The 24,798-nt window shown below is 41.2% G+C and overlaps 1 protein-coding gene across 10 annotated transcripts in view; it reads right to left on the bottom strand.

Moving 5' to 3' along the window:
* Positions 1-24,798, bottom strand: part of SMAD9 (SMAD family member 9) — a 75,291-nt gene that overhangs the window by 6,295 nt on the left and 44,198 nt on the right. For 7 of the 10 annotated variants that reach the window (XM_064586180.1, XM_045869323.3, XM_045869322.3 and 4 more), the window contains 5 exons: positions 19,481-20,117; positions 14,620-14,883; positions 10,880-10,990; positions 8,933-9,154; positions 2,056-2,312 (listed from right to left, as the gene is read on the bottom strand). In XM_064586180.1, coding sequence (XP_064442250.1) covers positions 2,056-2,312; positions 8,933-9,154; positions 10,880-10,990; positions 14,620-14,883; positions 19,481-19,892 — 1,266 coding nt within the window. In that variant the 5' untranslated portion in view covers positions 19,893-20,117. Of the gene's footprint in view, positions 1-619; positions 662-2,055; positions 2,313-8,932; positions 9,155-10,879; positions 10,991-14,619; positions 14,884-19,480; positions 20,118-24,798 lie in introns of all 10 variants that reach the window. The other 3 variants (XM_064586184.1, XM_064586183.1, XM_045869324.3) reach the window with 2 other exon arrangements.

Here is a 24,798-nt window from a genome sequence, read left to right as displayed (position 1 = left end):
AGATCTTGAGGAATCAGTGATGTATCCCAATGCCTAGAATGGCACCTGGTGTGGTCCATGGTAGGCGCTCAATAATATCTTATTGACTGACCGACTGAGTCCTGGAATCAGTAAAAATCAAAGATAAAAGATGCCTCAAAGATGATCTAGTCCATCATATCTCAGTGGTAGCCACCAGTCTTTAGTCCTATTTCTTTTTTTTTAATTTTAATAATGTTTTATTCAATTTGATCTATCTAAAATATTATCCTATCAATACATAATTGATATGAAATTACTAATGAGATATTTTACATTATTTTTATATGTACTCTCTTCCCCCCCGCCCTGGTTTTGTTGAGCTATAATTGATATATACTGTGTTAGTATTAGGTGTACACGTAATGATTGGATATATGCAAGATGATCACCACTATACATTTAGTTAACATCTATCCCCTCACATACTTACACATTTCTTCCCCATGATGAGAACTTTTAAATTTCTTTTAAACTGATTGTCTGTTGTGATATTTGCAGTATTATTGTTTTCTGTGAATTGTATAGCTTTATGAAATAGATCGAGCTGATCTTAGGACAATCAGCTGTCTATGCAAGCTTATGTGAGTGAAATAATTACCTCTGACGTACTGGCATTTCATCCTAATTTAAAAACATGGACCTGGAAAAAATAACTGTGAGTCAGATGGTTGTTCGTTAATGGCAATTTAATGCCCTCTGCTGGCCCCAAAGCATCAGAACATTTGGAAAGATTTCCAGGTAATTGCTAATAGCTTTACAATATAAAAATGCTTTTAAAGCTTAGCAGTAAATTTGCTTTGTCATCATGAAAGAAATGGTTTCAAAAAGCCATTTTCTTAACTGGAAACTATATTCTTGATGTTATTTTTAAAATATTTACTAAAATTATAAATACAATAAAAATTAGAGTATAGAAAAATAGGACAATTCTTTTTCATGGTAATCTTAAAGAATTAATAAATTTTACTTTGAAAAAAACCTGGAACAAGCCATACTGATTTCTTGGATGGATATGCGGCAGATTTAAAAGTGGATTGCACCCCATGTTTACAATAATTACTGAGGCTCTCTTGTACTGCTCCTTCTGTCACTCTCAATCTCACGCTTATTCACTCCAAGAGTAAGGGCTCACAATATTAGAGGCAAAGTAAATACACAATGCAGAAAACATCACAGAGTCCTTTGGGTCCATGTATCAACATAAAATAGAAATTGGGCACAGATAGTATCGTGGAAATGCCAGAGTTTGATAAACAAGCTCAGATTTGAAATATCAGAACTTTTTGCAAGTGCTTTGCAAGAGATGGAACAGCCAAAGACTTCAGCGTGCAAATCCAGTTGGTTTTCCTTCCCACTAACTTCCTCAGTTCTCCGAAACCTTCACATTAACGTTAGTAAGATCTAACTTGAGAAATTCGATAAATATTCATAAACAGAACATCTACTACTCACTCAGAGTTAATCATACACAACATAATATTTCTATCCCAATTTGTTTATGCCTTTATAACAGCACTTAATGTACACTAGCTTGTCTTAGAGCCACCACTGTCTATTTTGTAGCTTATTTATAAATATGATCTCCTCTGTTGGCCTGTATGCTAAGAGTAAGGGCAATGTTGTATTCAATTCAGATACATTCAACAACATTTATGGAGAGACAGCAGTGCTCAGGAATTTGAGAGATGAAAAAAAAAACGGCATCAAATCCTCTAAAATTATCATTGTCACTTCATCTTCTGCATGAAAAAAAAATCCGATTACTACCTTAACTTGTTCTTCCTTCAAAAGTAAAACGCTTAAGAATTTCCTTGTAACTGCTAAACAAGAGAGTTGATACTCCTGGAGGAGCTCTTCTTGGAAACAACGGAGCCAAGTTCCAAGAGAAACCCCCGCCAAAACAACAACAACAAAAACCCGGTTGCCTACTTGAACGGGTGGAATAGCTGCCACAGCACCCAAAGAATGCTTTGGGGGTTGTTTTATGTTGTTTTTCACCTTCCAGCTTACTATCTGAAAGCAAGCACGCCTCACCTTAACAAAGCTCATGCGGATAGTGCACATCTTAGTCAACTCATAGACGACTTCAAATCCGTGGTGAACTGACTGAGCCAGCAGCTGAGCAAAGAGCTGGTTGTTGAAGATCTTGAGACTGCAGCCGCTGGGGATCTTGCAGACGGTGGCCGGGTGGAAGCCGTGCTGATAGTTGCAGTTCCGGCTCTGTACAAAGATGCTGCTGTCGCTCACACACTCCGCGTACACCTCGCCCCCGACGTAGTATAAGTGCACCCCTGCGAGGTAAACACAGCATGCCTCAAGCACCAGCAGCCTATTTAGTTTAGGATTCACACCATTCCCTTCTCATTGCAACCTCAAGGTCTGTGACGATCTATTGAGAAATTAATTTCTATCCCAATTTGTTTATGCCTTTATAACTTTATAATTATGAATTATGAATTAATTTTAGTATCACCAGCCGTAGTAAGAAGTGTGATCGAGGGCGCCTGGGTGGCTCAGTTGGTTAAGCGACTGCCTTCGGCTCAGGTCATGATCCTGGAGTCCCGGGATCGAGTCCCGCATCGGGCTCCCTGCTCGGCAGGGAGTCTGCTTCTCCCTCTGACCGTCCCCCTCTCATGCTCTCTCTCTCTCTCAAATAAGTAAATAAAATCTTTAAAAAGAAAAAAAAAAAGAAGTGTGATCGAATGCCCACTTGTTCTGATGATACTCTGTGGTGTTTTTTTCCCATGAATCCATTTAAAAGTGGATTGCACCCCATGTTTACAATGATTACTGAGGCTCTCTTGTACTGCTCCTTCTGTCACTCTCAATCTCACGCTTATTCACTCCAAGAGTAAGGGCTCACAATATTAGAGGCAAAGTAAATACACAATGCAGAAAACATCACAGAGTCCTTTGGGTCCATGTATCAACCAAAAATAGAAATTGGGCACAGATAGTATCGTGGAAATGTCACTGACGTGCATACACTAAACCCACTTCAGAGGAAACAATAAATGAAGTTTACATTTTATTCCAACAACAATTACGGATCCATTTGTCTTAATAAATACCTCAAAGAGATCTATTTCATTTTAGAACTTGTCACCTGCTATTATAGATCACAGAAATAATGCCTGTATTTTACTTAGAAACAACGAAATTCTTGCCACCTTTTCAGATATAAAGACTCATCATCAAAATGTCACTTATTTTAACTTTACCTCACATTTTTGGACTAAAAAGCAAAACACCACCCTGAGATTGATGCTGCCCATACTAACGTTCACTCCAGATTAAACCTGAGCTGACTCTCTCCCCCAAGTGTCTGGGTTTAAGACTTAACATACATTTATAGCCTTAAGGGACTGGGGTTAGATAAAATGAAGATGTTCTAGTCTAGTGAACATTAAATCCCAGCAGTTTTCCTCCAGCCTTTCAGCAGAAACCAAATTCTCCAGCATTAGGGGTCAACGTGATTGCAAATACAATCGCCATGCGGTCACAAGGGGTTCACAGAAAGGATCCAGAATACACGCACATGGATAGATTTTGGGTCCCCTCAAACTGAAAATACCCATTTTTAAATAATAGAATTCACAGACCTCTGGGGGCTTCTGCATAGCCGTGCATTTAGAAAACCTCACTGAGAGCGCCAGCCACCGGCTGCCCCTGTCAGGCTCTCAGGAGCACCCGAGGCGACAGTGCATTAGCTGTGACTGCCTCCCAGCATATTTATTGTTTCCGTTTCCCATCTCCTTTCCCTTAATAGAATTTTAGAAAAGAATGGTTTTCAGCGCTGCGTATTCCAGCCACGTCACTGAGGAGACTGGTCAGGAGTCACAGAGCTGAAGCACGGCACTGGATGCTCAGTCCAGGCGGGATGCTCCTCACCAGCTGGGACATGGCTACCAGCTGCACTGACCCATTGGAGGGGAGGCTGGGGCAAATACAAGCAGACTTCCTTTCCCAGTCCCCACGAGCTCCCGGGGGGGAAGGTCTGCCCCTGCGGTGGTTATGGTTGTTCAAAAAGAGGGTGAGCCAAGGTGGAAAGAGCCAGAGAATGAGATGGCCCAGTGTTCAGGATGTATTTGAATTGAAGGACCTTCAAATTTATAATCCTCCCAGAACCTAAGTTGAATCGATAGGATTTTTGTTATCTGACTCTGGTCTTTATTTAGGGGATGATTTTCAACCCTGTGAAAGTATTATCCGCAACCACAGGCAGAATAAGGAAAGCAGAGAAGAGCCTGGGCAGACAGGCAGGAATTTAGTGCCCTGAGCAAAAAGAGTGGGCAGAGTCAATGGGATGAGCACATGGAGGCCTGAGTCGGCTCTGAAGGGCAGGACAAGGGTGGAATTCAACCCCATTGTGAAGGAGGCTGGGCTTTGGCTAGAGACAGTGGCATCTAAATAAAAGTCAAGGGTGCCTGGCTGGCTCAGTCGGTTAAGCGACTGCCTTCAGCTCAGGTCACGATCCTGGAGTCCCAAGATCGAGTCTCATGTTGGGCTCCCTGATCAGCAGGGAGTCTCCTCCTCCCCCTGACCCTACCCCCTCTTGGGCTCTCTCTCTCAAATAAATAAATAAAATCTTAAAATAAAAAAGTCAAGTAGGCAGATATTTTATTTGCATCCACTTGATAAGCCAAAACAGTGGCTTTAAACGACTTGTATTTTAGATTCAAAATCTCCATAGAGAACAGTGAGCAACAGGATAATGCCCTTCCTGAGATGCCAAAGAGGACCTGGGCAGTGTGGTCCTCAGGCAAGCTCTTCCAACATCTCTTGGGCTGCATCCCTCTCTACCCAGGCTTCCCATTTGTGTGTGACTGCCGCCTGTGTTCTATAAGATGAGGGAGTGTGGAGTCCTGTATTGTGGTTACTTAGGGCCAGAGACACTGTGGTTCTCATTTGGGTCTGCTAAGTCAGACTGCAAGTGTGTTCCCTTTGGGTCCTCTTCCATAGTCTTGAATGAGACAAAGAAATGACAGGAAAGACTGGGAGGAAGGTGGGTTGCTTCGGTTGGTGAGACGGTTCTGAGGCTCTGGACTCTAACAGAAGAAAGATAAAGTTAGAGTCCCAGAGTGGAAGGAATGCTGACTGGGAGGAAGGGACAAATACCAGCACAGAATGTAAGTCTCATTACCCCATCACCCTGCTCAGACTCTGGTGCCTCATCATTCCCCTTAGAATAATCCCAAACTTCCTGGCACAAACTCAACACCTTATCATGAGTTTGTAATCGATCTCCCCCTTGCCTTTGTTGCCCTGTCTTCTGCATACCATTTTAAAAACACGGCTGAATATCAGGATCATTCAGAGCTTTAAGGAAGTGCCCATTTCTTGGTGTAATAATGGTACTTTTATTTAGAAATCCCTTATATAAATATATAAATACTCAAATCTATGAAGAAAGGATATGAAGTCTGAGATTTACTTTAAAATACTCTCACAAAAGTACTGTGGAGAGATAGAGGATAAGAATGCACAGACTGGGGGCGCCTGGGTGGCTCAGTTGGTTAGGCGACTGCCTTCGGCTCAGGTCATGATCCTGGAGTCCCGGGATCGAGTCCCACATCGGGCTCCCTGCTCGGCGGGGGGTCTGCTTCTCCCTCTGACCCTCCCCCCTCTCATGTACTCGCTCTCTCTCATTCTCTCTCTCTCAAATAAATAAATGGGATCTTTAAAAAAAAAAAAAAAAGAATGCACAGACTGTGAATCATTACTGAAGCTGGAGAGGGTGATATGAATATTCATTACACGATTCTGTCCACTTCTGTATATGTTTGACATTTTCCAAAATAAATAATGTTTTAATGTATGATGAGAAAAGTAATAATATAAAAGCACAGATTTCCAGATCCATGCCAGGGCTTTGGTTCAGAGGACAGGCCCTCAGTAGAACGATGCCCGCGGTTGTGCACTGCACAACTCCAAGGGTGTGCCTCATAGCCTTCCAGGATTTATGTCATCATTATAAAGCTTCTCCAGAAGATGGCAGTAGCTTCTCTAGAGAAAGAGGCTCCTCGTACAAAGCCATACAAAGCCATCGCTAGGCTGGAGGCAAGGTCAGTCCCCCAAATCTGAACCTGAAAACTTTAAATCTCTTTGTACAATATGATGAGCAAACAGACTGGGGCCCAACTGAACTCCACGGAATGGCCCACCTCAGTACTCACACTCAGCTGCTCTGCTGGGCTGGGCTGCACGGAGATGCTTCTCAGCACTGCTGCAGCTATCCAGGCCTGCCCTGACAGGTCACGGCCCACACCCCGCCCATCCTCTCATGAGCAAGAAAGCCCACGAGAGACGACTGAGAAAATACAGAGATGCAGAGAATAAAACTCAGCCACAAAGGCACAGCCCAGAAATAATCAAAGCTAACATTTGTTATAGAACCTTTCAGTTTTCTCTTTCGTGCGTGTTTTTAAACCTCTCACCCTTCCCCCACTAAACAGTTTAATTTTACTGTACTAGCTTTAAAAGGGAATCCTTTTAAAGTGAAAATTCAGATCTGTAAACTCTTGTGACCTGGTCCTATCCCCTCTTCTACGACTTCCCCAATTCCTTACCCATTGTATTCCACTCACCCTGGCTTCCCTGCTCTTCTTACAAGGTATATACCAGGCAGGCTTCAGGGCCTTTGCACCTGCTGCTCCCTCTGCTTCGAAAGCTCCCCCTCCATGTGGCTAATTCCCTCTTTCTCTTTCTGCTCAAATGTCACCTTGTTAGGAAAGCCTTCCCTGGCTATCCCATTCTACTTTATAACAAGCTCTCCCCAATCTCTTCCTCTCCTGTGTTTTCCTCTAGACGAATCCTTAGACATATATAACATTTTTCCTTCTCTGTCTTTCCTTACTTATGTGTAACCCATGAAAGCCAGATTTTTTTGTTTTTGTTTTTGTTTTGTTTCTTTGATTCCAAGGAAACATCCCTAATGTTTCATCCCTAATGGTGGGACAGTCTGGCTAAGAATAGATGCTCAACAAAGATTTGTGAGATGAATGCCTATCTCCAAAATCTAAGCGTCTTGATTAATTAACTCCAAAGAACAAGTTAACTTATTCACTAATCTAGGAGGCATTTTGCTGCAAACTTATTCAGGAAGCCATGCTGCTCAGAACCAAATAATCCAAGGGAGCACCCTAGAAACAGTCCCCTGACTTCGTAAAGACTGATAGCTCTTCCTTTAAAAATATTCTAAGCTGATTTTTCCCCATGCTTTATGGCATGGCTTAGAGCTCCTCTAACTTTATTTTTTTCTCAGTAAAGCACTTCCAAAACAGCATTCTGAGAATACGGACTTCGCAGTGGGGACCACAAGAGGGTGGAGTGCCCTTTCATCCAGTGAGCACTTAGGTGGATGTCCTGGTTTTCATAAGAGGCCGTCAGTCCTAGCTCTTGTTCCTATGGTTTCTTAACTCGGGGATTAGCTCTCAGCCAGTAACACACAGAACCTCAACTCCCATGTCCGCATCAGCAGAACTTTTAACAAGATACTTGCAGAAAGATTCGCAGAAGGCACTCAACACTCCTTTCGCGTTTGAATTCTATCTTTGGACCAAGTGGCATTAGCCAAAGTCTCATACACAGACCAACCTAGAAAACAAAACCCGTCAGCACACAGCCCCACAATATTATGTTTTAATGTTCTGCCTTTAGATTTCACCTGAAGATTCTTATAAAAATCATTTGAAAGTAAACCTGTAGGAACTGAGAAATTTATTTAAGAATTCAGTCAAAGGGAAAGTATTTCCTTTGAAGAACGGCTATGTTTCCTTCTTTGGGATAAAATTACACTACCTTTGTGTTTCCACTTTTTGTCCTCCCTGTCAGGAAACCTAGAGCACAATTTTAATCGCAACCACAATGCTAACCTTTAGTTGTGTTCTCCTTCCCTGCTGCCCCCAGCCCCCAGTTTCTGATTTTCTATTTTTCATTTATCATTTCACTGCAAAGGTTTCCCATAAGCCACCTCAAAGCCATTATGGAAAAATACAGGGTATAAATAAACATAAATATCACCATTAGAACATCAATGAATAAATTCAGCCTGTTTCTAATCAATGGCTTATAGGTTTTCTATAACAGGGGACATTTAGGAGGTATGTTAGGAAGAATATTAGAATGTATCACCAAGTACAATAATGAATCTGCCCTGGAAATCTAAAAGAAAAGATTTGTGTCTACCTTCCTGAGGTGGCCTGAGGGCTGGATGGAGAGCGAAAAGATAGAATGACGCTAAAGGTTCTGTATAACTATGACTGCATGGTAGTCTGACAGAATAGTGGACAACCAGGTATCGAACACTACCAGCTACTCTAATACAAAGAAGATGATTTAAAGATACACAAGGAGACCTCACACTCAGCTGGGATTTGCTACCGTTGATCACACCGATGAGATAGACTTCAAAACTTCATTGGCCAGACCTCAGGGAGGCCTGTGTCCATCTGGCTTCCTAACAATGCCTGACCACAGGAGAACCCCAATCACTACCAAAGGTTTCCCTACATAAATAGTCATGATTTTCACTACCTAGCTTCTAATCTCCAAAGGTACTTTACCTGATATATATAATCACCCCGCCAGAATTCCTCTTCTGAAGTTTCCTTATTTAAGCATCTTTAAGGCAATTCAAACATTAATTCATGATACTTCTATTTAATAATTTCATCCTGCTTTCATATTTATCCTCTTGTTTGTCTTCATAATACTTATCCTACGCCACCCGCCGAAAGATGCTATGCTGACCCTAGAAGCAGAGAGACCACGAGGCTGCAAGCCTCTGTACCTTCTGCCAGCTCACCCCCTGCCACCAGCCTGCCAGGTTACGCGGGCAATACGGGGCTTGTTTCTCTCCCCACGTTTTAGCTCCGAAGAACACATAAAGGAATGACATATTTGCCTTTACCCTTTCCTATGTGTCTCCTGGTGTTTTCTATTGTTGAGTTTCTGTTTACATTAGAAAGAAGTCCAAGACAGAATCGATTCCTGTTATTTGAAGGGTCTGTGAATCCATCGATAAGCACGCTTCGGGAGGAGGCCTGGAATGTCTCCCCAACCCGGTTGTTGAGTTCATAGTAGGCGACTGAGCACCAGTGTTGTGGTTCCTCATAGCAAACTGGCCGAAAGTCTGGAAGAAAAAGAACCAGAGAGCACATCACTCCCGTCATGCCCGGATTCCCATCTCACGATCCCACCTGGACACTTACATTCATGCTGTTAACCAGGAGAGGTGGCTGCCAGACGAGGATGCTCTTCGTGATCTTTCCAAACCTGTCACTTGATGAAAGATCTGTGTGGTGAGCTCATCTGGTCACCACACGTGAGGCACAGAGGCCCCGATCCCTGTGACTCTCCCATGGCTAGAGCATCTGTACTCATATGTATTAGTATTGGGAGGGTGTGACAAACAACGCTATGAACAGATCAATGTAAATCCCATCACCCCGAGAGGAGACAGCCCCAAGGAAGGGGGCAGGTCACCTCCTCTCTACATGTGAAAGAGAGGGTATTACTGTCACTGGACCAAACGGAATCCCGGTGACAAGAGTATCATTTTCTAACAAAGGATGAAAAATGATAGTTTGGATATGATGAAAGCCAAATCAAAAACACTGGACAGGACTTTAAATTATTTAAGAAAGAAAAAAAAACTTCCACATAGAGTCACATTCTCCATTGTATACATATGTCATAAATACTTCTAGGTCATAAAATATTTTAAAGACAGCTTTATGTTTCATTAGGAAATCCATGAACGTTATGTTTTCACGTCAAATTTTTCAACGCTAAGTAAATTGCCAGTAACCAACCAAAGTTCAGAGTTCTTTCTTTGCCACCCACATTCTTTCTCTGTCTTTTGACTGATTATATTAGCTCTCTTTTCTTTGAATATTCTTGTAATATTTGTATCTACAGTGTGTTCCTATGTGCACTAAAACATAAATTTATGAAAAATTTAGGGGTTATTATTTGATTTACAAAAGGATCTTTACTTACAAAAGACTTCACCCCCGGCAGACTTGAAATCGTAAGCTCCGTTAGACCCTCTCTACTCAGTGTGGTTCCTGAACGGCTCTGCCTCACCTGGGAGCTTGTGAGGAATACAGATTCTTGGATCCCACCCCAGATCTAAGGACTCCAAATCTACATTTGCCTAAGATCACCCTGTGGTTTATATGAACATTAAGACTGAGCAACATTTGGGGCACCTGGGTGGCTCAGTCGTTAAGCGTCCGCCTTCAGCTCAGGTCATGATCCCAGGGTCCTGGGATGGAGCCCCGCATCGGGCTCCCTGCTCGGCAGGAAGCCTGCTTCTCCCTCTCCCACTCCCCCGCTTGTGTTCCTGCTCTCACTAACTGTCTCTCTTTGTCAAGTAAATAAATAAAATCTTTAAAAAAAAAAAAAGACTGAGCAACATTTATTTACCTAGCCTATTTTAAGAAACAGATACAATTCTGTAAAAACCCTATTTACATATTTATGTATATTTCTAAGAGCACCCCTCTAAGCTAAATCAAAGACACCACTACAAAACTATAGTAGAAACACAACTGGGACAAAATTGCTAACTCAAATACCCATTTCTGTACTAAACATCAAGAACTACAAATGTCTAAATGTTAGGTTAGAATAAAAAATTAACTTATTCTAGTAACCAGGATGATAAACAAACATTCACTCTATGGTGCTGAGGAACGCCAAAGTTAAAATGCAAAGCCATGCTATCTGCCCCTTCAAAGACATGTGAAATAGCAGGCTAGCACATTTTTTTTTTTTTAATTTGTTTTGTTTTGGGGTAATAGGAAATGCTCTTGGAAAACAGCTACATTGAGCTGTTCATCTACAAATTTACCTCCATTAGGCACTGACAGCACTAAATGACTATCAGCTGTGGCATCTACGGGTCGGCCATTCTGGGTCCCTGGGGCTCCTGTGGCATGATAAGGCGGGGGTGGTGTGTCAACTAAAAGAAAGCAGTAAAACAGAAGCATGTCAAACTGATACACTACACAAAGACAGTCAGATCCAACCTTTCTTGCTGTGAAACTCCTGGGCTTGGTACATAGGGTTATTGCTCGAGAGAGGCCAGTCATGTCATAAGGCTATTCTGCAGTGACATTGTGTCACACAGAAGCTATCGGTTGTCCTGACACCCTCACTAAACGGTTGATTAGTTTTCCCTCTGACTTAGGAGTTATCTCAGAGTTTTAAGTTCCAGTGACTGCATGATAAGATTTTCAAATCAAGGAGCTATTCTCCTAGCTTTCTCAATAGTGCAGGGGTCTGTTGTCTGGCTTTCAAAACAGAAAGCCAAACCTTCTTTGAGCTTAGTTTTTTAAATTCCTGTTGTCATGGATTGTACAACGGCCACAGGGATGCACTGTCTCTGAGATTGTTCCAAATACACCCCCAAAATGCACAACAGCTGAAACCTGATTATAACCTTGTGCCCAAAGCATGCGGAGAAGGGCTCCCCTCCCCAAATATCAGTTCCTGTAATTGGACAGTGATCATGGTTAGGCAAATGCTGTGCATTCAGTAGATAATTTCGTATCAGAAAGTAATTCGCAACACAATAAAAACTCCTGCAGGAGAGGGAAAACTCTTTAGTGAGAACCTCAGAATAACTGAGCCCTCCTGTATACATTCCTAATGTCAGTTCAGAATCGACTTGTTACATTAGCAGTGGGTTGAGTTCAGTGACATGAAAAGTTGAATCAGTCTGCTTTTGTTGAATTGAATTTTGTAGTTCCCACACTTAAGTGTGCATAAAAATCACCAGTGAAACTTGTTAAAGATGCAAATTCCTGGTCCCACCCTCAGAAATTCTGAGTCTGGAGATCAATTGTTGGGTGTAGCCACGTACATTTGCCAGGCACTGCTGGCAATTCTAAAACAGACCACATTGTGTGACCATGGATAGGCATTTCCTTGTGAGAAAATAAACTACGAGCCTAGTGGAAAAGGTATAGAGCAAGGTGGCTCTTCTGCAGGTCCTTGAGTATGTCTATCTATAAAACTCAGAGTTTGAACACAGAGTTACCATATCACCATATCTGCTCCTAGGCATATGACCAAAGGAGCTGAAAGCAGGGACTCAAGCAGGTGCTTGCATGCCAGTGTTTAGAGCAGCATTATCCACACTAGCCAAAAGGTGGAAATAACCCAAATATCCATCAACCAATGAATGGATTTTTTTTAAATGTGGTATATCTATATAATGGAATATTATTCAATCACAAAAATGAAGTAAATAACACAGGCTAACAACATAGTTGAACTATGAAAACACTATGCTAACTGAGATGAGCCAGATACAAAAAGACATATATTGCATGATTCCACTTTGAGGTACCCAGAATAAGCAAATTCATAGAGACAATAAGCGGACTGGAGGTTGCCAGGGGCTGGAGGAGGGGGGAGAGGGAGAATTGGGAGCTACTGCTAATGGGTACAGAGTTTCTGTTTAGGTGGATGAAAAAATTTTGCAAATAGATGGTGGGGATGGTTGCACAGAACTGTGAATGTCCTTAATGCCACTGGATTGTACACTTAAAACGGTTAAAACGGCAAATTTTATATGATATATATCTTACTGCAACTTTAAAAATTAATGTATGAAAACCACTACATTGCACACTTTAAGTGTGTGGACTGTATGATATATGAATTATATCTCAATAAAGCTGGTAAAAAAAAATTAAGGGGCTGAACCAATTAATTTCAGAATCTCCTTTTAGTCTCACTCATCTAAGGGTCTGTTATTCAGGTTGCATTTTGCTGTTAATCGTTCAGAAAAGAATTATTTTCTTTGAAATTAAAAGAGCCATTCCCTCCATGAAAACTAACCAGCTTCCGCAGGGGTGTTGGGGTCCATCCTTCATGGGTGGGAAGAGGGAACAATATCAACCTGTTAGCTTCACCAGTGCAGGAAGACAAGCTCAGTACAGGTGATCTTTATAGCACAGATAGGTTTCAAGTAAATACGTATTCTGTGACATAATTATCCTCCTGTCCCTTAGCCACGGCTCTGTCTTCAAATGACTTCTCTCCCTGTTGTGTCCCTTTCTCGGTGAATCCGGCCCCTTGTAAGACGGCAACCATCTCCCCCTCTCCCCGTGTGGAATGACCCCTGAGGAGTCTACCTCCTCAAATTCATTGTCTTCTCTCCATCCCCACATCCCTTCCTTAGCTCACGTCCTTATCGTTACCTGCCCGGACCGCGACAGCCTCGTTGCTTACTTACATGATTCTTCTCAACAGTTATTACCTCTTGAAGGTCAGAAACTATTGTCAGAATCAATCATCATTGTACCCCCTGCAGTAGCACAGTGCCTGGCACTTAGCAGGTGCTCAGTCATTACTCACTGACTCAGTAACATCAACAGCTATAAGCCTGAGCTCTAGCCCAGTTCCAAATGCCTGTGTGGGGATTCGTTTACTCGGCAATCAACTGATGAGCAACTACTGTGTTTTAGGGTCTGTGCAACACATGTAAAAGAGAAGATGACTGGCAGTCGAATGGGGGAGATATACAATGAGGAATTATATAATGCAGTGTGATAAATGCAAGAGTAGATGTGTATGAATATAGTTGCTGTATCGCTGAGAGGGCAAAAGGAAGAACTGACTAACTCAGAAAGGAGGCAGCAACTCCTTTTCTGTCTTCCCACATTTTGTAAGTTCTGTGAGGACAGGGACAATTTTTACCAATCTTTTAATCCTCCTTTCAGCTCCCTAAGGCAATGCTTGTATATAATAAACGTTCCATAAATAGCTGTTAAATAAAGGAATATATGCACACATGAATGAGGAGGCACATTGTAACATCTAGCACCAAATGAGCTTATGCATGCCTCGGAGAATTTGTCACTCAGGATATGGTTTAGCTCACACATATGAGGTGCATATAAATCTTTTCTTCATGATCTAACTTAGACCCACTTTACAGGCGTCGCAGCACATGGAACTGTGACAATGTGCTTGGTTCTCCCTTTGGCACAGGATTTCCCTTCCATAGGTTTTTTCAGCTCAGCAAGCGTTTACTGAACAGCTCCATCTTCAGGATGCTGTGCTGACTTCACACAACACAAAAGGAGACTGCACTGGCTAGGGGAGCCCTGACTCTGCCCCAGTGAAGTTAGGCATACTTCTTTTGGAGGTAGGGACTTCCTGTGTTTATTCAAAGAGACAGCCAGAAAAAAGGCCAAGCAAGGACCCCTCACATTGCTTGCCCTCAGGCCAAGTCTTCTTGCTTGGGTTAGAGAAGTATTTTATAACCTTATTTCTGCTACCTTAAAAAAAAAAAAAAAAAAATCCCTGGAAATTCCCAGAGACGCTGTTCAAACCCATTTAGCTTCTTCCAGAGGATGAGAACCAGAAACCAGAGCAAAGATATGTTGTAGCTCCAGAATAACTGCTCCCAGATGGCCCTGATCTTAGAGGAGGGCAGGGTCTGAAGGCCCACAGGACATGGCCATGTAAACGGCAAAGCTCCGTATGAACGTAAGAGTGATTGTAATTATGATGGTCCCACCGTAATTGATCGTGTTGGCTCATACCCCATGTGGACGGACAATGGCTTTTACTGACCTGAGTGTTGATAGGGGCTCTCTGGCTCCGAGGGACTTCCTGGGGAGTGAGGGTAGCCGGCGGTGCATGGGGACTGTGAGAACACGTGCCCGGGCCCGGGCGAGGGAGGGAAGGCAGAGCACGGAGGCTGCTGGAAAGAGTCCGGATAGATGGCGTTGTGCGGCATGAGAGGCTCACTGTGGAGGGAGGCGCTGCGGAACTTGGCCAGAAGGCTGAGCTGGGGGTTATATTCACTGTGCCTTGGCACGAGGACAGGCGGCAGCACTAGGATGAGAAAGGACCCAGTGGATTAGAACTGAGCATTGGCCCGTTGGCACAAAATCCAGTGGATGCTTGCTGTTTGTGTCTGTCCATTTTTTCATGATAAAACTCTGTTTTCTGGGAACTGCCCATCCACTATTCTTTGTGCTTACTGTAAAACTGCCAATTAAGGTCCCATCATTTCCCAGAAAGTGAGCTGGTGAAGCAAGCTAAACACCAATGTTTAGCTCTTAAACACTCTTCTTGCAAACTGAATATTAAACAGAGTGTCACAGTAAAAAGTTTAGAGGAGAATCATTCTGATGTCAGCACTCTAAATGGACTGCCTATTCATTCCTACCACAGAAATTACCAGAGCTGCCCTATTATCTGGCCTTCTGCAGGCCTAATTGTTTGTGTCTTCCTTTGATTCTGCCAATAAAGTGGTTTGTTCTTTTTTTAAGGCAAAATTGGTTTCTAAGTGATGCCCAGAATATTTTTCTTTCAGAGACACGTTGAATTATTCAGATGGCCAGCCTAAATTTCAGGCTCAGTAGTGCTGCTAAAGTAAAAAAAAAAAAAAAAAATCATCTACTTGTCTTTACCAGAAAGATCTAAAGGTACCTAAAAATTATTAAGTAAAATATAAACAGAGCGTAATAAAAGTGAATAAATAAAAGATAAGCATCAATAAGAAAACTTGTAAATAAAGCCCTATGTATGTTTCTTCTGGGTTCCATACTTTAAAAAAAAAAAGTGTTTTTGATCCTGAATCTATATACAAAAAGTTAGGAATGGATGCAATTCTCAATGGCAAGTATTATCCAGGCCTTCCTAGTTCCTATTGACTTTTAAAGTGTCACAGTGCCTGGCAGAAAGAAGATAATCAATAAATTGCAACCTGTGACCAACGTAAGTTCCAGAAAGAGAAGCAGAGAAAACAGGGAGGAAGTGGTCAAAGGCAATTGCAAAGCTCTTCTAAGGGAAAATAATTCTTACCCCAGCTCCTATGATGGAAACCAGTACAATAGCCAAAAAATAACATAAACCATAAACTAAAATATAGATATCAGAGATTTAAAAACAGTGAAGAAGTTAATATAAGTTAGCTAAATCTTTTATATTAGTCAGTGAAATTATCTCAAGGTGAAAAGTTTAGAAACAGATATATAAGCATATTATGTAGGATTACCTCCATAATTTCTAGTAATTAATGTATAAATATATTGTCTAGGTGTATAAATATGTTATCTAGAGTTATCTCCGTAATTTTTAGTGATAATGGAGGGGACATGTAAAAGAACTAGCCAAGAATGATTAAAAGAGGTTGTTTCTGGAGATGGATGGGCTAGCTCTTGTTTTTAACAACACTACTGATTTGTTACCACATGCAAGTATTGGTAAAAACTTTCATAAAAAATAAATGTTTTGGAATAAACAGATGACAACGACAGCGACAAAATCACAATAACATCGGTCACAAAGCCTACCACTTCCCCGCCATCATACATTTACCTCTTTCTTAACAAGCAACAGTCTTCTGTTCTACAGGTAGAAAATAAACTCAAACAGGTAAATGACAAGTTTTAAAACTAACGACCACAGTTGAGGGTGGCAGAGAAGCAAATTATTTCTTCCCCCTTTAAAAGCCAGTATGTGCATCTACGTGTGTAATATATGACATTACAGAACACTCAACATCATCATCCAAAAATGAGCTGGATGATAAGCCGTCACATTTCCTTTTATGTGTTCCATGAATATGGAGGAGTAAAAAGACGACCTGCTTCATGAATAGTCTGAAAAGGAGGGCCCGACAGAGTAAATGGTATATGGCTTCTTCTGCAATGACACTTCTTCATCACAATGCTAACATGGTTCAAACAAACACTCATTTTTCTTTTTTGGATGAAGAAGAACTGGAATAATCTCTGTGACTTCAGTTGTACCGTAAAATATCTATAGTGTATTCCTAACATTGTTAAACATAATGCCTCACACCCTCTGAATGCAGAGACTTCTATTTCTTCATGGGCCGGAGATCTGAGACATTAAAAGAAAAAAAAAAGGGGGGGGTTAGTTTTCTTTGTTTGAAATAAATGTCTTCATAACGTATTTTTACCATCCACGTAAAACCAAAGGCAGTGATTTCTGTAAAGAAAACCGATGGTATCATCCTGGTTGTTATTTGGCTTGACTGGCTAGTTTACCTTAGATTTGCCCTGATCATATTTTTAAATACTTCCACTCCAAACATAGCTGTCTTAGTCCATCTGGGCTGTTATAATAGAAATACCATAGAGTGGGTGGCTTATAAACAATAGAAATGTATTTCTCACAGTTCCAGAGGCCGGAGTTCTGGGGAAAGCTCTCTTTCAGGCTGCAGACTGTGATCTTTTGTGCCCTCACATGGTGGAAAGGGATGAGGGATCTTTAAGATGGGGGCCTCTTTAAGAAAGGCACTAACCCCATTCGTAAGGATCTGTCCTCATGACTGAATCACCTCCTAAAGCCCCCCACTTCCTAGTACCATCACCTTAAGCATTTTTGGTTTTCAACATATGAATTTGGAGGGGAGGGCATAAACGTTCAATCCATAGCAATAGCTATTCTTAATTATTAAATTCTATTTCTAGATCATAACTGCTGCTTACAAATATGACATAGTGAGATTACAGACATTGGTTTCAATTTTATGCCACCTTTTAAATATAACACTATCTTAACAACTAAGCATTACATGGGGGAGAACAGTGGCAGGAGTTACTCCGCATATGGGGTGCAAAGCAGAGCTGAAAAAGCTTTTGTATCTCTTTCAAAAGTCATGTGGTTTTTATATATGGGTATTTTATGTAAAGAAGAAATTATACTCCTGAAATAAGCTCCAGTTACATAGAGTAAAATCATCACACACTACAAAAACACTTTTTGCATAGAAGCTACAAGACACAAGCCATGCAAAGTGAGATTTGGGGACTGGTAACACTTAACCAGATGCTAGGTACCAGTCAAGGAAGATACAGTATTGAAATTGAGAGTGAACGTTTAGAAACTTTAATAGCAACTTGACAGAGTAATTTTATATCTGTTAAAATGCAGATATAAAATATATTGTTATAGTAAAAAAACAAAACAAACCTAGACTTGCATTTGTAAGTCTTCTTAAAATTTCATTTGTCTAGTAATTCATTTGTATTACAAAAGTATTGATATTTAAAGGATTGAAAATTTAAAAATTAAAACTTGACCTTCACTACAGATAGTTAGAAAAGAACTTAAATAAATGATATAAATGGTTGTGTGAGTAAAAAGAAAATCAGAGTGCAGCCTTCAATGGTCCTAAAATGAGGGGTGGGGGTGTCAAAATATTTGGATTTCAAATGCAAAACTTAATTAAGCTTTATGGTAACTAGGAACCCAGTAAACTCACTTAATATTAGCATCCTCACTGTTCTCAAAATATTTACTTTAAACATGGCCAGAAAGTTAAATATAAATTTGCTTTTTCTAATAAAAAAATCAAAGTTAGGAATAAAAAAATCCTGGATGGCTTAAATATTACCTTAAAATTAATACAATCTCCACCCATCTTTCATTTTGGAACCTCAAACCTAAACTATGAAATTTTTGTTTCAAAGATTTGAGTTATATTAAACATTCAGAATATACCCAATGAAAAAAATGTTCATTAAGAAATCATCTCTGGGGCGCCTGGGTGGCTCAGTTGGTTAAGCGACTGCCTTCGGCTCAGGTCAAGATCCTGGAGTTCCTGGATCAAGTCCCGCATCGGGCTCCCTGCTCGGCAGGGAGTCTGCTTCTCCCTCTGACCCTCCCCCCTCTCATGTGCTCGCTCTCATTCTCTCTCTCTCAAATAAATAAATAAAATCTTTAGAAAAAAAAAAAAACCTGCATTCCTGTAGCCACAAGAACACTCAATCCAAATAGAAATGGAGTCAAACTCTTACAGCCAGTGTGAAGGACAAAGGTAACACCAGACTTCAAAAAGGGGGGGAAATATGTGCCCACGCACACACATATGGGTGTGTGAAGAGTTTCAGAACGATACCTTCTTACATTTAAAGCCACATTTAAGAACGATTGCCAATCCCTCCTAGCCCCTGGTGCTTTCCTTCCTAGGAGGATTTCCAGCAGTTCTTGCATCGGCTGTTTGCAGACCCAGGGAGAAATACTTCCATGTACCTGAGCTCGCGCAGAGTGGCAGTGAAAACCCTTCTTTAGCTTAGTCCGGTTTCATTGAGGGAGAGAGGATGGGAAGGAGGATGTTTATTTTTTACAGTTAATCATATCAAGGCCGTATTAAGACCTTCGAAGACCCCAAGAACTAGAAAAACATTGACGATGATAACTCTGAAATACATCCAAACTTCATTTTTCAAAATCACACAAAACTTACATGTATACTGAAAGTACCTTCTTTCTAGATTTTTCTGACTATAAAAGTCTGGATTACTTCCTCAAAACTGAACCTTTCCCTCTTCCTTTTCTTTTGGTGGCGGTGGTGGGGGGTCTTTGTCTTGCTGATGCCCCATCACTCCTCATCAACTGGGATACAGTTTCTCAACTTTTAAAATAAACCGTGATTATCAGGGAGAAAACTCACCTGGAGTCTCCACCCGGCGGTAGTGATAGGGGTTAATGCACACCTCTTTCTGCTTGGAGCCAAATGGGAACTCACAGCACTCCAGCGACTTCAACTCGTGGTGAGACTGGAGGTCAGGCCAGCGCCACACTCGGCAATAAATGACATGGGGCAAACCCTTGCGGTGGGACACCTGCAGCCGCCCGTCCAGGGACCGGGGAATTGTCACGCATTTGCTGGGCTGCCCTGGACAGCTGAGGGCCCTCTCCAGCTCATCCATGGCTCCTTTCTTCTTCTTTAATTTCTTCACTAACGAGTCTACCGCCTTCTCTGCCCACTTTTCCTCTTCATCTCCTTGCTTCCAGCCTAGCAGTCTCTTCACTGCTGGGCTAGTGAAGGAGAAGAGGGAGCTGATGGGGGTGCTGGAGTGCATAAGAGGTGAACTGCAGGTGTCCAAGGCAAACAGGAACTGGATAGACAGCCCGTTATTGCCTGCAGGGCCTGAGGGATGATTGCAGCAAGTAACACTCCAGGGATGTCATAGGTAAGAACTCTCCAGGGATGTCATAGGTCTTTCTTTTCTTCTGGAAGTAACTGACCAATTGCAGTTGGGAACTGGGTTGACTTTCTCTTAGGCTCTACAAGGGGCTGGCCAACTCTGAAAAAAAAAAAAAAAAGCAAGACAAAACCCTAATTAGCTTTATTGGGATAATTTTCAGAAAAAATTAAAGGTCGGATATAAGGGAGAAAGTACTCTTCAAATGTTTTAGACTTAAAAACTCTTAGTCATCTTTGACTCTTCCCTTTCTACATCGCCTTACCAAGTCTTGGTAATTCTGCTTTCAAAATGTCTTTCAGATTTTGAAATTTCCTCTCCATTTCCACCAATACGTGAGGCCTAGCCCACCTCACCATGCTCCTGGATTACTGCAACAACCTCTGAAGTAGCTCCTCTCTTCCCATTCTAATCAATTTACTCCCCAATACAATTTTTACCGAGTCATTTTCCTATTTAAGAAATTACAGAGGCTCCTTCCTTTCCCGAGTATAAACTTCTCTGCCTGGATTTTGAGGGTCTCTATAATCTTTCCTCAACATGCGCAGGCTTCTTCCTTTCTCAATTAGAGTTTGTACAGGTAATCCATCTTCACTGTTGGCAAATATATATAAATGGAATAGAAAAAAAATGAGGACACTAATAATCTCACCACTTATATATATTCTTCTAAACTACTTTATAGGACAGTGGTTTTCAAAGGACCAGAGAGTTCTCATTGGGGGCCCCAAGGTCCTATCTTTTCTTCAACTTAAAAAAATTTATCACAACAGATGATATGCAAAAACAGGTATGAGAATCCAAGTGTCATCTCTTGTACCAGGAATTAAAGAGATTTGCAGAGATATAAAACTGTAGGCTCCCTGCTCGGCAGGGAGTCTGCTTCTCCCTCTGACCCTCCTCCCTCTCATGCTCTCTGTCTCTCATTCTCTCTCTCAAATAAATAAATAAAATCTTTAAAAAAATAAAATAAAATAAAACTGTAACAGTCTTTTCAATAATTCTTTTTAAATACTGTTTTTTAAATAAAAATGTTTTGTTAATATACAATGGGTTTATCATTCTCTTTTAATGAATCAATAAATATTTTTAAGTTTCTCAGTCTTAATTCCCAAAATGGTAAAGATTGATAGATTTAAACTGCATAAACAAAGGTTCTTTGAAGTTCTCAGTAATTCTTAAGAGTAGAAAGGCGTCATAAGACCAGAAAGTTTGAGAACTGTATTTTTTAGAAGTTCTCTGTGTGTACAGTCATGGTACATAAACATGTACACAAAAAAGTATTGCTGTCACACTTGTTATTCTGCCTGAAAATCAGTTGAATGCTTCTTGGCCCTGTCATCCAAAGGAGACATTCTTTCCCAGTTATTCAACAGTCCCATTTAAATTTCCTGAGGTAGAACCGTACAAGTAATCCATCTTCACTGTTGGCAAATATATATAAATGGAATAGAAAAAAAAATAGGACACTAATAATCTCACCACTTATATATATTCTTCTAAACTTCTTCTGTGAAATAGTTGGCTGAAACAAAACCCTCTCTTTCCAGATTTTGGAAACCGAGCTACCTTATTAGCGTTTAAAGTACCTGTTTGTAACATTTTAGAGCAAGCAAACTCATTTTAGTATTTTAGAATCAATCTAGCTCGAAATCTCTAACGATTGCTTGCTTAGTATGCAGTAAGTATCATTTTCTCTTCTGCTTCCCTGGACAGAAATTTGTACCTGAGTACAATTATCTAATCTTCTCCCAGGGCGCCTGGGTGGCTCAGTCAGTTGAGTGTCTGCCTTTGGCTCAGGCCACGATCTCAGGGTCCTGGGACGGAGCCCTGCATCAGGCTCCCTCCTCAGCAGAGAGCCTGCTTCTCCCTCTCCCTCTGCTGTTCCCCCGGCTTGTGCCCTCTCTCTCTCGCTCTCTCTCTGTCAAATAAGTAAATAAAAAATCTTATATAAACTTCTCCCAACAAAAGTGCTACATAAAGCCCTGCTGTCATGATCGGTGCCAGGCACCCCCAGGGGAGGAGGATGTCAGCCGGGTTACACACAAATTGATGAGTTTGATAAATATAAAGCAACACCTGCAGCATTTATTCTTCACATAGACTTTATTTAGCATGGTATAGAGAGGTAAACTCTGACGCAAAGGAGACTTGAGAGCTGGGTTTTCTCACTTGGCAGTTTGACTTATACTCAGTTTTATTTGGAAAGGTTGATTTTGTGGCTTAACGATCCCGAATTTATAAAAAATAGTTAAGTCACTGTGTTCAAGTTCTGTTTATTTAATCAAGACAGGCTGCCTTGGGACACATGGGTGGCTCAGTCGGTTAAGCGTCTGCCTTCGGCTCAGGTCATGATCCCAGGGTCCTGGGATCGAGTCCCGCATCGGGCTCTCTGCTCCGCGGGGAGCCTGCTTCTCCCTCTGCCTCTGTCTCTCATGAATAAATAAATAAAATCTTTAAAAAAAAAAAAAAAGGCTGCCTTAAAGCAATGGTTGAAGAGGATTAGGAGAGGATTAGGATTACGATGCAGAATAACCTGAACCCCCAAAGAGCTTCGAATCTGCTTAGTTTTACATGGGACTTTTATGAATAAATTGTGAAATAAAGCTTTAAGTTTAGGTCAGGGATAGATAAAAGCTTTTTATAAAATGTTCAGCAACGTTAAACCAAATACACCCTTTAAAAAAATGTTTGCTCCGTGAGACAAATAACGGTTCTCTAAACCGGGGTTCACTGTTGTTTTAAACCATGGGTTCCTATCTATTAATGACACGTGAAATCAGTTTGGTCAAACAAAATAGCTTTTGTACAACAAAATAGACTATATTACAGTGCAGCTTACAAAGAAAGGGTATTATTTCATTAACACCTTCATTCACAGGTATGTGCACTGTGTGAGTGTGTATGGACGTACACGCGCATATGCTGAGGGTCACCGTGCAACTGGCAATGCACAATGCAATGCAATTTGCTACTGTGGGTTACAATCAAGAAAGACAGAAAAACACTACCCTTAAACCAGAGATCCTCAAACCATGTGTGTTTGAGGTTCACCTTGATGAGTGACTTCCTGGGCCACCATCTCTCCTCATCCCTTGGGGAAACACACAAGACTGGTCAAGAATGTAAGGTCTGTGGAACCCTGGCTCTGCAGTCTGATCTCACTGCCACATTTGGAATCTTCATAATAGTCTCAAGTGGCTCCAGAACTATGCTTTTATTGCTACAAAACCCAGTGCCTGCTGCATTACACAGAGGCCCTGGCATGGAGGGAGACCCCAATGAGTCAAATTCAGAATCTCAGAGTATTTAACAGCCTCTGGGTATGGAAGAAAGAGGATAGAAAATATCAAAAAGTTAAGGTTTAGTAAAGCTGATGGGTGGGTATGCAGATGTTCAAATAATATTCTCTACACTTGCTCCTATGTTTGATATATTTTTTAATAGAAAAAGTAAATTCAAAGAGTGAATCGGACCTGGACTCTCACTAAGGTTTCAGTTCCTATTTGTCCAGGGTACCACTTAAGGCTCATTAAGCTATTCCATTCTCACTCATATAAAGTTTTCGCCACTAGTAGAACAAAGGGCCCCTTGTTTATTTCCAGCTGGCCATCACACTGACATCAACAGTGTAGCCAACCACCGCCCCAGCCCCGCACCCCCTGCAAGCTTGTTTAGTAGTGTCAACCTGGCTCAGAACAGCTTTCCACTGTCAGATAATTTCAATGCCCATAGACTATCTGCTCAAACTTACCATGACTTCCCGAAAACACCACTGCCCAGGCTCACCCTAATAAGTAAAAGAGAGCACTCCCAGGGAGGTTATTAAAAAACAGTTCCACAAATAGGAGGGGGTTTGTTAATATTGCTTATAGTTACTTTATTCGTATAATGTACAAAGAAGAATGAAAAACAAAACAGACTATAAAGATGAATGTATGTGAAGGATTTATAAAGAAAAACCTGACCAGATAATTTCTGCAAAATCTAACAAGAGCTATGGAAGAGAGATGCTAAAGGTGGTTACACGAGGAAGAGTCCTTGGCCCAAGCCTGGGGCTTCTAGAAGGATTTTGGAGATGATAACTGAGTTGCACTTAGAAGGATTTAGGTCACAGTTAAAAAATAAACTAACTTAGCAGATTAGGATAATTTTCTACTAATTCTTTTTGTGATTAAATTCTCACTTTCCTAAGAAAACTGTCTATCCCTTGCCACAAACCAACTATGTGGTCTCTCTGGGCCCCCTCATTTCCTCATCTGCAGATCAAGGGGTGCTCACCCTCAGTGTAAGGGTCTGTCTGGGCAAGAGTTCCATGACTCCAAGGTTGTTGTTTTTTTAATTTTTTCTATTTTGTTTTGTTTTGTTATGTTATGTTAGTCACCATACAGTACTTCATTAGTTTTTGATGTGGTGATCCATGATTCATTGTTTTCACATAAGACACAGTGCACCATGCAATATGTGCCCTCCTTAAGACCCATCACCGGGCTAACCCATTCCTCCACCCTCCTCCCCTCTAAAACCCTCAGTTTGTTTCCCGGAGTCCACAGTCTCTCATGGTTCATCTCTCCCTCTGATTTCCGCCCCTTCATTTTTCCCTTCCTTCTCCTAATGTCTTCCATTCTATTCCTTATGTTCCACAAATAAGTGAAACCATATGATAATTGACTTTCTCTGCTTGATATATTTCACTTAGCATAATCTCCTTCAGTCCCATCCATGTTGATGCAAAAGTTGGGTATTCATCCTTTCTGATGGCTGAGTAATAGTCCATTGTGTA

This window comes from Mirounga angustirostris, unplaced genomic scaffold (assembly GCF_029215605.1).
Source record: "Mirounga angustirostris isolate CCGP_5_RB_7025 unplaced genomic scaffold, mMirAng1.0.hap1 SCAF_3, whole genome shotgun sequence".
Taxonomy (NCBI): Eukaryota; Metazoa; Chordata; class Mammalia; order Carnivora; family Phocidae; genus Mirounga; species Mirounga angustirostris.
Note: the sequence above shows the minus strand (reverse complement) of the source record. Positions and strands in the feature narration are given on the sequence as shown.